The 15,375-nt window shown below is 34.7% G+C and overlaps 1 protein-coding gene across 2 annotated transcripts in view; it reads left to right on the plus strand.

Moving 5' to 3' along the window:
* PRIM2 (DNA primase subunit 2) overlaps positions 1-15,375 on the plus strand; it is a 307,896-nt gene that overhangs the window by 233,516 nt on the left and 59,005 nt on the right. Inside the window, exon 11 of one of the 2 annotated variants that reach the window (XM_035698082.2) lies at positions 10,934-11,002. The exons of the other annotated variant lie outside the window; for it this stretch is intronic. Within the exon in view, the coding sequence (XP_035553975.1) occupies positions 10,934-10,936 (3 nt within the window). The 3' untranslated portion in view covers positions 10,937-11,002. Of the gene's footprint in view, positions 1-10,933; positions 11,003-15,375 lie in introns of those variants that run through there. 2 annotated transcript variants of the gene reach the window in all.

Genomic DNA, 15,375 nt, shown 5'->3' on the forward strand with positions numbered 1-15,375 from the left:
AAGTTGGGATAAGGCATATTGGTTACGAGAGAGAGCACAGTGATGATTGTTTGGATCTATTAATATTTGACTAGATTCGAATTATGATCTTGGTCAAGGGGATCTTGGAGGGGAACGTCATACCTACCTTCCCCAAGGTATAATATCTGTGCCGTCATCTCTATGTGGAAGTGATAATCACTATTTTTGCATTAGTTCTTATAATTAGCAGCAATGTCTGTCAAGTGCCCAGCACACTACCAGGCATATGTAGGTGCTCTGTGGCTGCTGTTGTCATTTGCTTTTAAAAAATTGACAGTTAATGAATACTCGTTTCATGCATATTAACATGTAAGAAAGTTATAGTCCTTTAGGTAGAAGGAGGATGTTGTGATTGTTAACACCATGTAGCATTCGCAGAGAGTGTCAATTTCTAATAATTTTCTTTTTTAAGGTAATAGGATTAATTAAAATCAGTGTTGCAAAATTAAATTAAAAATACTGATTTTTCTTGAAACCAAAACATTGATAATTAAGTAAATTTCTAAGTTTAGATTTATACTTAAGATCTTTCCTTTCTCTCTGAATTCTCTCATCTGTTTTCGTTACTCAGACTTTAAAAATATAGAAATTAAACATGAAGTTGAAAAGTAAAAGTATAATTAAATGAGAAATTTATATATTGAAGTTCAAATTCTGCTTATGAATTCTAAGGTGAATTCATAAGCCTCCAACCTTCATTTCAGTTCTCAGTCTTTGGTTAACTCTATTAATTATTCTTGCCCATTATTTCCTTGTGGATTGTGGAAATGAATTGTGTGTGCATAGGAAACTGTCTTTAGTTCATTAACTCACCATGGCAGCCTCTGAGCCATGGTGACATCTTTAAGAAAGGTGATAGAAAACACTTGTTTGAGAATGTGTTAGGAATCGAAGTTAACATACGTGAAAGAGCTGTGTATAAGACTTTTTAAAAAATTCTGTTTCGGGCAGCCCTGATGGCCCAGCAGTTTGGCACTGCCTTCAGCCCGGGGGTGTGATCCTGGAGACCCAGGATCGAGTCCCATGTCGGGCTTCCTGCGTGGAGCCTGCTTCTCCCTCTGCCTGTGTCTCTGCCTCTCTCTCTCTCTCTCTCTCCCTCTGTCTGTCATGAATAAATAAATAAAACCTTAAAAAATAAAAATAAAATAAAATAAATTTAAAAAAGTAAAAAAATTCTGTTTTATATAGGTTTATATAGTACAAGCCAGATACCTTTGTTTCAGCTTTTTGGTTTGATCCTTTGTGTTGGAGGGTGGAAAATGATTTCTTACCATTTCTTTTGTGATCATCTAATTAACAAATGTCTTTAATTTCCTTATAGAATTGATGAACTTGATCATGTTTTCCTACTCAGTATCCGTAATCTTGGCCATCACAGTTCTCTATGTTTTGAGGCTTTCTTTTGGTTCCTATAAACAGCATTGTTATTCCAACATTAAGATAATTTTTCTGATTGTTAAGTACTTGGGTAAGTACTTAAGTATCCAAATAAGTGTTAAGTACCCAAGTACTTATCCATGAAAGAGTTGATTCCTTTCTAGCAGTTTTAGTGAAAAGGTCTTAACTAGCTTCCTAGCATGCCCTAGATGAATGGTAAAGCTTCTTCTCAGCCTTCTGCCTATGAAAAACTGCAGTTCATTTAGGGGAAAAATAAACTGTGCACTCTATATATTGTCTATAATTGAGTTAATTGCATGATTGGAATGAAAGCACTGAGGTTTTTGTTTGTAAATATCTTGTTCAATGTGGTAGAAGCTAGAGTATACCACTAAGACTGTAGGTTCATAGTCTGTAATTCATGGTAGCCACTTATGTTCTCAGAATGTCAAATTTCATGACAGTTTTTGAAGACTGTTGTACAAATGTTGTGTTTTCATTAGCAAAAATGATTCAACTTTTTACTCACATAAAGTAGATGTAATCTTATAACTAAATATAACTTCTGGTATAGTTATTTGTGTTATATACAATGTACATTTTAAATTGAATAATACATTGTAGAAAAAAATAAGTGACTATGATGTCTACTTTTTAATGTGGGAAAATAGGAATAACTATACTTTGAAATTTATATTTTATATTTATAACACACTAATTTGATTTTAAAAATCCATTTTCACAGTAGGTACTACTTTAGAGTTACCTAGACTTAAAATCAGATCTAAGTTCCACCAGTGACAAGATGTACAGCCTTCATTAAGAAAGTGACTTTATTTCTCTGAGACTCCATTCCCTTCTCTATAAAACGACACTGAAGCCATTTTATACTGACATTAAGACTTAAGCAAAATAAAAAATATAAAGCTATAATAATGTATGTAAAGCAGTACCTAGAACATAGTAAAAGTACTCAATGAAAATAACTGTTACTGAGGTTAGAAAATAACTTTTCTTTGCCATAAGGCAAACCTCAAATTTTGGGATATAAATTCAAGATATTGTTTGAAGTTCAGAATCACTGTTTCATGAGTTGTAAGAAGATACAATTCATATCAGTCATCAGCTTTTAGCAAAAGATATCAGGAAAGTGTATGAGTTTCTTATCTTCAGGTTATAAAACTGAGGAGCATTTTTAAAATTGATGTTACTGTCAAACTGGCATCATTCTTATAATTTTTTTGACCCCAACATATTCACATTGGCAGTTTACACATAGAAGTTTATTGGAAAAGAAAATCTATTTGATTTACATAATTATAAAATAATAAAGAATGCCTGTGTCCCTCTAGTTGTTTTGTATTAAGATATCAAAAACCCAATAAAAAATGCATGAAAAGTATTTTCTCTCTTTTTTTTTACCTTTCAGTCATTCATTCCTCTTTAGAATACCTGTCATTTCTGTCAAAAGATTTTGCTTAAACTTAGTTATTATATTATTACTCTGACTTTTAAGATGGCAAAACCAGAAATGACATATCTTCTTTAAATTATTTTTAAAGCAAAAAAGTTCCTACATATAAATAAGTCTACGAATAAAAATTATGGGTTATTTTTCCTCTGTGATCTCCCTACCCTATTATTAGACAGAACAAATAGCAATGAATACATTCTCAAGAAAGAAACACAATGAAAACCAGGCTTAGAAAACCAAGCATTGTTTTTTAAGATTCCAGCAAATTCATCACTATTAAGCTGGGTTCATAGTTTCTAAAGACTTTAAATGTACAATCCCATCTCCTTAGGGGATGGGTGAAATGGGCAATGTACATGAATGAACTCTTTGAGTCACCAGAATGGAGCCATCTTGATTTATGTGTAATCTGTACAAGGAACCTGCATCCAGCCCAGTCCTCCCTGTTACTCTTATATGTGTTAAATTTAACATCTTGTTTTTGTTGAAATATTTCTTTACATTGATCATCATTTATGGATATTCTGCATCTCTAACCAGTCTTTACAACCTAGATTTTCTTTAAACTATTTTTATTTTTAAGACTTCTTTTTCCAGTGTCCAGTATATACTTAAAGTCTATTTCTTTAAGGAGAAAATTTTTAATTAATGGACAAGATGCTGTCAGTGTAGTATAGCAAAAAGAGAAGAAAAGGCAGATTAAAGCTCCTTTTTATTTTGCTTTGTTAAATCCCCAGTTGAATGGAATAGTGTTGAGCAGCAGCCAGAATCATGGAATTTGAGATTACTTGTTTCAATATTGAATGAAGGCTCATCTGAGAGTGATGGGTTTTAGTGCATTTTTTCCCCTTAGTGGAATTAAGGTGACTTTCCTTTTGCACATTGTGTCACCTCAATTTAGGAGCTAAACAGCTTATGCTTGTTGGTCGGGTAGCTTAATTTTGGAGGTTTATGGGACATGATGTTTTCATAACAGAAAGGAAGAGTAGATAATAATCCTTTGAACCTTTAAGGAATTGAGATTTAACAGTTCATTATACATTTATATGCAATTTTATGTGCGTATCTATAGAATTTAATTCATAATTGTTGAAGATCCGGGCAGCCCCGGTGGCACAGCGGTTTAGCGCCGCCTGCAGCCCAGGGGGAGTGATCCTGGAGACCCTAGATCAAGTCCCACGTTGGGCTCTCTGCATGGAGCCTGCTTCTCCCTCTGCCTGTGTCTCTGCCTCTCTCTCTCTCTCTCTGTGTCTCTATGAATAAATAAATAAAATCTTAAAAATTGTTGAAGATTCACTATCAAGGATAGTGGGCATAAGGCAGAGAGGTTTAAGGAAATAGATGTCCCTGCTGTGACAATTCACTATCTGGATTGGATTTAATACAGCTAAGGAAGAGAAATCTAAACACATGATGGGGTACTTTCATTCATTGCTTAACACAAGTCAGAGCAGCACGTTTTGTGAAAATTGTTTAGTATTCTAAAATAAAGCACGTTCTTTAGCATTTATATAAATCATCTAATGTAGCTCTTTGGTGAAAGCGTTCTCATTATCTGCCACTATTTAAGTTTCCAAGCTGATATTGTGCTTTTCTTTCTTTAAAAACAAATTAGGTATATCAACTTGATTTGGGGATTATTAGTATTCAACAAATTACTCTTTAAAGCGCACATCAAAATATTATTATTCCTGTAATTTTATGTGTGTTATGTTTCTCATTACTGTTCTGCTCATTCATATGCTATATAGGACACCAGAGGCAGCTTTTGAATTTTAAAGAAATTAATCTGCATATTAAGTGGCTAGTAGGCTTGTGATCCTAGCAGTTGTCATATCAGAGCACCAAGCTTGGATTTTCACAGCTATCTCAGTTTTATTTTTGTTATTACCTTGTCATTTAAGTCATTAAGTTTGAATTAATGTATACTAAGACTTCTTATTTCAGAAATAGCTTTTTGTAAAACAGAATGGACAATGATAATTTCTAGTAAATGCATAATTTATGACATGATAAACTGAAAAAGAGCTACTCAAGAAATTTTTTGTAGCAGTATGGTAAGTTCTGAAGCATTCATATGTCTTTTAAGATTATATATATATGGGTATGTGTATGTATGTGTGTCTGTGTTTCAGAAGGAGAGATATTTTACCTGATAATTTGGGTAACTTTCCAGGTATATTTTAAATAATTGGATTTTTTTTCAAAAGTTTTAAAATGTGACATAACTTAGAAAAAAGTTAAGGGGAGGAAAATCCCTTAATGTAATTAAATACCATAGGAGCATACCTACACATTCGTATGTATATTTCGTATAGTTGGTGATAGAGACAGGTTGTAATCACTTGAGCAGAAAAGCAAACTTGAGGACTTTGAGTTTATTTCTCCACCTTTCTACCATGGCATTAGAGAAATAATCCTCCTGTTGCTCAGTTATTTTAGCTATAAAATGGTGATTGTGGTACTGTAAAGGATATTGCAGATGTATTCAGTCAATTGCTTATATAATTTACAAGTGGCTACCTTTAATTTTCTAATAATTACTTACAGGAAATATTAGGAAAAGGTAATTACTGGCATCATCACCACTACCAATAAATATTATTCAGTGCTTATAATGCACTAGGCAGGAAGCAGGAGCCCAAGACCCTAGGTAACTCAAAAGGAGCAAAGACCAACCTTGGTTTCCTGCAATTACTGTAATCTTTTTCTAAAAGACAGTAATTTTTCTAGCTCATGCCTAGAGGAGAGACTGTGAAATTAAGAATTATAGTGTATCATTCATTCAGTGCGTATTAGGTGGAACCATATGAAATTACCGTTTGTGTAGAGCAGAAATACAGAATGTCATGGCAATTCCATTTGGTCCCATTTAATATTTACAGAGCCACTGGCATGGATTAGGCATTGTTGTAGGAGCTAAGGCATAGCAGTTAACAAAATGTAATCCATGTCCTCATGGGGTTTGCATTCTTATAGGTTCTCCAGCCAGACCTCTCTTCAATCTAGTATATCCACTGCCTACTCTACATCTCCGCTTGGATGTCAAATAGACATCCACACATATTCAAAACCAGGTTACTGGTGAATAAACAGTGCACCTTGATTTTACTTGCTTTATACATAGAAATCACTGCTAGTAGGATCATGAATATATGACTTAGCCCAAGATCTCTCTTTTTCTCTATCAAGATAATAGAACCAATAAATAAGGCAGTAATTTCTGTAGCACTAAATGGTGATTTTTATCTGTTGAATTTTAAAATGTACTCAGACATGAAAATGGAGCCTGGTAGACTGCTAAACACAACTATGATGTATTTGCTCTTTCTAATACATTGAGACAGCTATTCTGTATCCTTCACTACACATGGTAAATAGCTGAGACGTGTTATGACTCAGTGAATGTCGTCTGGATAGGGAATCTATGGAGCTAGATTGGAATTCCAGATTTGTTATTAAGGAGATACCCATCAGGATATAGAAGTTAACTTTTTACATACTTCAGTGATGTGAAAATAAATGAGGTAATCACCAAGTGGTTTGAAAATTCACTCTTGAGGAATGGAGAGTTGTTATTAAAATACAGATAATAATAGTTTTCGTATTCATAGTTTAATGTAATCTGTGTGGTTTTTGTTTTTCTTGATTAAGATACTACAAAATTTTGTTTTGAACAAAAACCAAAAAACTTGGTTTTGAAATGTGTCAAAACTATGCAATTTAGTCTTTGCCCAACAGGCTGATTGAGCCTCAGCAGGGGAGCCAACTATTCTTTTTCCCGTGTTCATTATAATATAGCATTGATATATTAATTTTTAAATTAAATTCCTATGAATGAATATATAAGAGATTTGTTAGACTATTTAAAGCATCGTTTAGTATTTAAAAATATATGCCTTAAATTTTAAGTTGATGAAATTTTTTTAAAAGGACATTTTCCTGGTTTGTCTTGTCATCCTGTTTTGTTAGCATGTCCCTGATGTATAGTTCATTCAAAATACTAGCGTGGCAAAATAAATTCAGTTTCTTAATGAGATATCACATCACATCAAAGTTAAGAAGCAAACAGATAACCTGAAGCTATACAAGAAGTTTACATAGCCTTCTCTTGGTAGAGCATCTTCCTGCATTGCTAAGAACACAGTCCATCAATAATTCAACTTAGTTACATTAGGTTATAAGAAAGCAGCCACTTTGCTTTGAAATTTTAATTCTAATTCTTTATCATAATTCACAAGGTGAAGTAACTTATCCTTACTGTGATGCCTGTGAGTAACGTATCAATAAAAGGGGAAAGGGGAAAATATTTCTCCTCTGTCATGAATATTTGATTATTTCTCAGATAGTTCCCTGGAATTTGATATGCTGCTCCTTTGTATTAAATAATATTTATATGTTGGTTATGTGTAGGTAAGTAGTATAATGTTGCAAGGGAAAAAAAACCACTAAGATAAATTCGCTTAAGTTTTCTATACTAAACTTTGGAAATTCTTTTTTTTTTTTTTAAGATTTTATTAATTTTATTTAAGAGAGAGAAAGAACACAAGTGTGGAAGAGAGGCAGAGGGAGGAGAAGCAGACTCCCCACCAAACAGGGAGCCCAGTGTGGGGCTCCATCCCAGGATCCTGGGATCATGAACTGAGCAGAAGGTAGATGCTCAACCGACTGAGCCACCCAGGTGCCCCTGGAAATTCTTTAATTTTTTTTTTAAGATTTTCTTTTTAAGTAACCTCTATATCCAGTGTGGGATTTGAACCTATAACCTCGACATGGATAGTCACATGCTCTACCAAAGGAACCAGTCAAGAGCCCCTATACTAGAAATCTTTGCATTCTATGAGGAAAAAAAAAAAAACAAAAACAAAAAACTATGCATGTTGACATTGAATGACCCTTGTAACAAATCGACCTTTCTTATACTTCATATTGGGAAGCATAACAGTGTGCTACTATTTGTAGAGTTTGGCATGACTTGCTAGATGTTACAGTAAATTAAAATAACTTAAATAAATAGTAATTTGCCTATTATTATGATAGACAGCCTTTGTCTAATACCTCATATTTTAAGCAAATTGAAAATTACCACTAAGTTCTGAAAATAGCTTTTGCTATCGTAACATTGTAGAAAGAACATGGACTTTGAGCAAGTCATAAAAATGTTGCAGTTCTGACCCCCTTCACTGTGTACATTTGAACATTTCACTTAAACATTTCAAGTCTTAATTTTCCAGATGGTAAAATAGGGATAACCATACTAATTTTGTAGGGTCATTAGGACATTCAAATGAGATCATTTGTTATGCCTAATCCATTGCCTGGTATATAAACTATTTTATTTTATTTTTTTAAGATTGTATTTATTTATTCATGAGAGACACACAGAGAGGCAGAGACGTAGGCAGAGGGAGAGACAGGTTCTCCATAGGGAGCCTGATGCAGGACTAGATCCTTAGACTCTGAGGTCACAACCTGAGCCAAAGGCAGATGCTCAACCACTGAGCCACCCAGGTGCCCCTAAACATTTTATTTAAAAAAAAATTTAGACTTACAGAAAATCGTACCCACAGTTTCATATGCACTTCATCCAATATTCATATCTTAATCAACTATTATACAGTTACCAAATCAATAATCAATCAATTTAATTTATTGTTAATAAATTAACACTGGTACAGTATTAACTAGTCTTTATTCAGATTTCACCAGTTTTCTCACTCTTGTCCTTTTATTGTTCCGAGATTCAATCCAGGATTACATGTCGCATTTAGTTGTTGTGTCTCCTTAATTTCTTCCAGTCTGTGACATTTTCTGTCTTTGTCTTTCATGACCTGGATGTTTTTTAAGGATACTGGTCAGTTTTTTCATAGACTGTCTCTCACTTTAGGTTCATTTATTGTTTTCTCAGGATTAGATTGAGGTTATCCATTTTTGGCAAGGATACCATAGGAGATATCTGAGGCATATGATGTCAACATAACTTACTATGGTAACATTAGCCTTGATCACATGATTCAGGTGGTATCCGCTGGGTTTCTCTACTATAGAGTTAACTATTTTCTCCTCAAAATGCCTCAGGGGAGATACTTTTAGGCTATATAAATATCCTCTTTCCCCACTGATTTTAGCATCCTGCAGTGAATCTTGCCTGCAACTAATATTAATATGGTGTTCTAATGGTTATTTTTTCTTTCCCTATCCCATACTTATTTTTATTTTAATATTTTTTTTTTATTCATGAGAAACAGAGAGAGGCAGAGGGAGAAGCAGGCCCCCTGAGGGGAGCCTGATGCGGGACTTGATCCTAGGGCCCCAGGATCAGGACCTGAGCCAAAAGCAGATACTCAACCACTGAGCCACCAGGTGCCTCCCCTTCTATACTTGTTAATTGTAATTCTTCTGTAAAGAAGAGCTGTCCCTTCTCTCCCATTAATTTTTTCAGTTATTTGTGTACTCATGAATGTCTTGTGAATTATATGTTTCATGGGTTTTAATTCCATGCTATTATTGTGGGGGGTTTTGTTTTGTTTTTGTTTTTGTTTTGCTCAGATTTTTCCAGTACGCCACTGGGAGTGGTTGGTTCCCTTTTGACATGTCCCATTCTCCTTTTAAGCTCTTCTCTGGTACATAAAATGCTCCAGGCTCATGTTGTAATTTCCCTGCCCTAATCTTAGAACCAACCAGCTCTCCAAAAAGCCTTTGTAAATCCCTTAAAAAATAAATTTGCCATTCAAAACTTATATATTTTTCTAATTCTTGATATATTTCGTGTATTTCACTTTGCTTTCCTTTAGGTGCATCTTTAGAGAATTTAGTCTACCAAGTGGGAACTATTGGTTCCTAATTTTTAGAAGCGAGATGAAACACTTGCCTATGACAAGAGGCAAGAGATCTTCTCTTTGTCCCTGAAATTATAGAGGAATAATCTGGTTTGTCACTGTACATTAAAATTTTATCTCATGCCATTTGTCATTTCACAGCATGAGATATTCTTCTATCAGTTATTGCTAGCTTTTAAAATCTAATGTAATTTTTTTCTTTTGGTCATCTGTTATATAGCCAAACTTAGATGACTAGAAGATGATATGTAATCTAATAAGTGACATATCTCACTATATTGTTGTGAATTTGAAAAAATCATCTAATCCTTTTAGCAGTTCATTTTTAGAGTTATCTTGGAGCTGATTTTGTAATTATGATGTAAGTAGAAGTGTACTAAAGTTTTTGTCTGTTTTCTGGAGAGTCTGACTCATTTTTGACATTGATAGAAAAATGTATATTTTTAATAAGCTATGAGTAACCACTAGAGGGTGGTCACGGGCAACAAATTACCCATTTGCTATTTATTCAAAATATTCTGACACTGAAAGATTGACAATAAAGATAGCGAGGGAAATACCAGGAAGCAGACTAAAAAAAAAATGAGTGACAATATTAAACAGAATGCAGTACAAGGGGAAAAGTATTAAATAGGACAAATACATGTTGATCAAAGGCACACACCACCAAGAATATATGACAATTCTGAACCTTTATCCAGAAACGTATTGAAATATATCAATATATATAAATATTTAAATGTTTATATAAAAATATATATTTCTAAAGATTTGTAGGATTTGGGAAATATATTTTAGCGATTATTTTGGTAGCTCTTCAAAACCATAGACTTGTTACATATAATATATATGCTAGGGTATGATCAGAATCTTAAAATGTTTTCTAATGATTATGCTAGATCTTTAAAATTCTATCACAGTAGAAATTTAGTTCCAGGAAATACTTGTTTTGGATTAAAGTTGCCAGATAAGGAAATCTAGAAAAGCAAACTATTAAAGAAATTGACAAAAAGTCTGAGAAAATGAGTAAATAGGATGAAACTAATCTGGTAGAAGTAAATAAATTTAATTTTTACTTCAAAATGTTTGTAAAAATCAATTCCTGTATCTGAAGAAGAGGGAGCCTTTCCCTTGGAGATTAGAAGTTCTCAAAAGCTAACTTCTGTATAGTCTTTGATTGTAGGCTTAGATGATGTTTTCAGCTTGTTTCTCTTGTTTTCAGTGAGTGAAAAGAACAATTTATTCAAGCTGAGCCAACTCATCTTGGACTAGAGCATTCTAGCATCAGTCAGCCTGTTCCTGTGGTTTTCTGGTGATATAATTTGTTTTATGTTGGCTCTTCCCCTACCAGTGAGATAGAGACTAAATTGATCACTTCTTAAGGGTTACTAAGTTTAGTTTTTTAGGCTTTAAGAATGTGATTCAGTAAATGCTTTTACTTTAGTGAATGAAGGATTGCCTATGGTTTCCATCTTCAGATTTTGGAGAATTATTATTTAGAATCTTAATAAATTTTCATTCACGGTTCGTGGCATTCATATCAGTGAATAAAGTAGACTTTTCTAAAACAAGCATTCCAGGTGAAATGCTGACAATTCCATCATTAATCTATCCTTTCATTAAGATCAGCATACTTGACTGAACAGATAGCCAGTTAAAATGTAATATTACCTCTTGGATTTTGACTCACCAAGTAGCTGCCCCAGACCATGTCCTCCAGATGGAATTTTTGAGGCCTCTATTGAAATAACATGTTAAACAGTTACAATGTGTAGTGATAATTTGCTAAATCTCCCTTGTTGCTGAAAGTGAACATTGTAATAAATGTAAGATGAGCTATCGTCCTCTTGTGGGGACTGCCAGAACATACAGTAAAAGGAGACTCTTAACAGTTAAGACTAGTAAACATTTAGAGAGCAACTGCATTTTGCTGGGCTTTGTACTAGGCCTGAGGTTTACTGAAGTAAATGAGAGGTGCCTGAAACGGCAGTGCAGGGAATAAGGGTCTTTGCCTAACTCTCCTGAAACTTAGACCTTCATTCGCATGCTTTGCTGTGTAGAATAATGGCCGCACTACTAGATGATGTATAAAGCTTGTTCTGACTACTCTTAAATTTTGATTCTGATAAGCTAAATTTGCCAAGGCTCCAGATGAAGTTAAATAAGTTTCCAGTTAAATAAGCAGTGGTGGGCAGCCCCGGTGGCTCGGCCGTTTAGCACCGCCTTCGGCCCAGGGCGTGATCCTGGAGACCCGGGATTGAGTCCCACATCGGGCTCCTTGCATGGAGCCTGCTTCTCCCTCTGCCTGTGTCCCTGCCTCTCTCTCAATCTCTTTGTCTCTGAATAAATAAATAAAATCTTTAAAAAAAAAAAAAAAAGGCAGTGGTATGTTCTGCATGCTTTTATGTCCATTTTCATGCTTTCTTTTTTCTCTGATCTTTGTAGTCCAGTTCATTGTCATGTCCCCAGCTAGATTGTAGGAGGAATATAAAGTGTGCCTGGTAATTTGAAAGCATTTGGAAACAGTAGTGTTTCTTCATTCTAGTAATATTTAACTTCATATTTGCCACTTTTTCCTGATTCTAAAATCATGGTAGATTAGAAACCAGGTAAATCACTCGAGTGGCTTGGTAAAGTTATTTCTTTTAAGAGTAGGTACTTTTCTTTGGTTTTCACTAGAATCAGAAGCATTCTGTTTAACTCTGATTCTATGTGACTTTCAGATGGCCCTGAAACAGCTGAATGAGAACAGCAAAGCAGCCTACAGCCTATGTTTGCATAAATGACGGTTACTTTTATTTATTTACTTACTCATTTTCTCTCTTTATAATTTTGTAATATTTTCTAGAAGGTAGAAAACTAGGATTTTAATTCCAGCTTATCTACTAAGTAATTGAATTACCTATTCACTCAACCTCTTGAAACCTTAGTTGGCTCATGTATACCTAACTTCTACACCTTACAGGTAGTAAAAGGTCTAAGAAGTATCATTTTGTCACTGATAAAGATGTATAGAAATCTAAACTATTATTATTGAGATATCACTAAATATTACTTTCTTTTTTATTGCTAATATCAGTAACGCATTTGTACCAAATTGCCCATTAGGAATTTAGAAATGATGTTCTTTCCTTAATATCTGACTGTGAACAGATACAATTAGAATGATGTAGAGCACACAGTCTCAGGTCACAGGTGACTCTCACATCTTGTTTTCTGAGTCGTTTGGGCATGGTGCTTGAATATGAAAAGACAAACAAACCCACTAGCCCACACCCCACCTGCATTTCTGAACAAATAGCTTTCCATTTTCCTCTGATGATGATGGCAGGTTTTTTTATTCAAAGATGATCTTTTGATGTATACTGGCTTTACTGAAAGTTATCTGCTTAATCAGTTACCAGATGGTATAGGATCATTCAATACTTTTTCTGTGGATTTTGGCATTTCACTATTTTTTTTTTTTTTTTTAAAGAGTTCAGTCAAAATTTTTAAGATTTTTAGCTTGATCCTGCCTCAGGGGAAATTTCAAGGAAAGAAAATCAGCATACCTTGGGGTCTAGACTAAAAACGTTCTCCATAAATTCAGGAAAGGGGATTAGGGTGTGAAGTTGAGAAGACTTTACCACTTTTTCCAATGTAACTGTAGACTGGCATAAGACAGATTTCCAAGAGAAGAACAAGTTTATTAACTACACACTGCTCATACACATGGGAACACCCAGAAATGAGTAGCTCCAAGGGGCAGTTTCAACTTGTATACTTGTATACTTTCTTAGGCTAAACAGAAGAAAGGAGTGTAGGGCTTCCTGACCTGTGAAGAGAGCAAGTTCTAGAAAGTTGATCGGAACAAGTATGGCAAATAAGGGTTCGGTATATTGTAAGCTTTGTTTTGCAGTTGTAAGTCAGTGCCTTCTCCAATGGAAAGAGTTATTTTCTTCCTGGGAGACATGTTTACATATGAATATTTACTTTATGAAAGGAAAACTTAGTGAGCGCTTTTTAGAGCTTCTCTTGCATCTGCTGGTCCTCAGTGACCTTTTGTTCAAAATAACCTATACACCAAGGAGGCACAATTCAGGGTGCCATATTCTGGCATCCTTCAACATATATAATGTGTGTTCAGACTTTTTCAAATGAACTCACAGGAATATTCAGAGATATGCTTGAATATAAAATGGAACTTACTTTTAACATTTCACTTTTCAAACATAGTAGAACAGGTTTATACAAATTTTATACAAATAATTGTAGCTAATAAATTTAGCGTTTTATAGTTTACAGATTGCTTTTGCATGGAGTGAAGTACAGGTCTCATTGTAACAATATTAAAAATGAAAAAAAAAAACAGACTGAGGTAATTTATAATTGCCTAACATTAATCAGCTAGTAGGTGGCAGAGTTAGAACAATACCTGGGTTATCTCTCTAACACCTTGCTGCCTCTTAAGCTTGTGAAAAGTTCTCACCAATGAGAAATGAATGAACTCTTATAGGGCAGAAGAAGAAATATTTAGTACACCATCGGAGGTAATATACTGAATTATAGTAATAGCAGCAATGCCTTCCAGCTGTGGTACAGACTTGAAATTGCTTAACTGATTTTTTTAAGGTCCTATAAAGAGTTAGAGGGAGTAACTAGATTCCCAGTTTTCTGATGAGGAAGCTAGAGGCAAGCATGTAAGTAATTTAAGTAGTATTAAATAACACAATGGATTTGACCCACTTAAGATAGTTTCTTCTTCTTCTTCTTCTTCTTTTTTAAGATTTATTTATTTATTATTTTAAAGTTGGGCAGGGGGAGAGTGTGCATGCCAGCCCAGTCCTATGCGCAAGACCAGGGGAGGGGCAGAAGGACTCCCTTCTGAGTGCAGAGCCTGACATGGGGCTCCATCTTACCACCCTGAGATCATGGCCTGAAAATCAAGAGTTGGACATTCAACCGACTGAGCAACTCAGGTGCCCCTAAGATAGCTTTTTCTAGTTAATAACAAAACTGACTACCTTGGTAATGATAACTCTAAAGTATTGAATGCTTACTCTTTATTAGATACTATACCAAGTACTTTATGAAAATGAGCTAATTAATCTCCACACCAACCCTTAATCCTTCATTTTTAGGTGTAAGGGAACTTTACAGATTGGTTAAGTAACCTGCCCAAGGTCACACAGCTAGCATGTGGTAAGATAGGATTTTAACTCAGCTATTGGGACAACTGAGTGGCTCAGTGGTTGAGCGTTTGCCTTCAGCTCAGGTTGTGATCCCAGGGTCCTGGGATTAAGTCCTGCATCGGGCTCCCCGCAGGGAGCCTTCTTCTCCCTCTGCCTCTCTCTCTGTGTCTCTCATGAATGAATAAATAAAGAATCTTTAAAAAAATAAACTGTGGTATTGAACTTAAAGCCCTGACTTAACTGATGTGAAGTGTTGGGGTTCAGGAGTGAACAATCAAGAAAGAATTCTTGACATCTTCAGTACAAAAACGGTGGTTTTATCAAAGAATGGGGACAGGACCTGTGGGCAGAAGGAGCTGCACTGGGGTCATGGCTAACTATATACTTTCAAGTTAGGAGGGCGGTAGGGGTAGTGTAAGTCTCTAAGGAATTTGGGAAGCAAGGTTTCCAGGACCTTGAGGGGGCTAACTGTTGTTGAGAAAAGATCATTTAC

The sequence above is a fragment of the Canis lupus genome, chromosome 12, assembly GCF_003254725.2.
Source record: "Canis lupus dingo isolate Sandy chromosome 12, ASM325472v2, whole genome shotgun sequence".
NCBI lineage: Eukaryota > Metazoa > Chordata > Mammalia > Carnivora > Canidae > Canis > Canis lupus.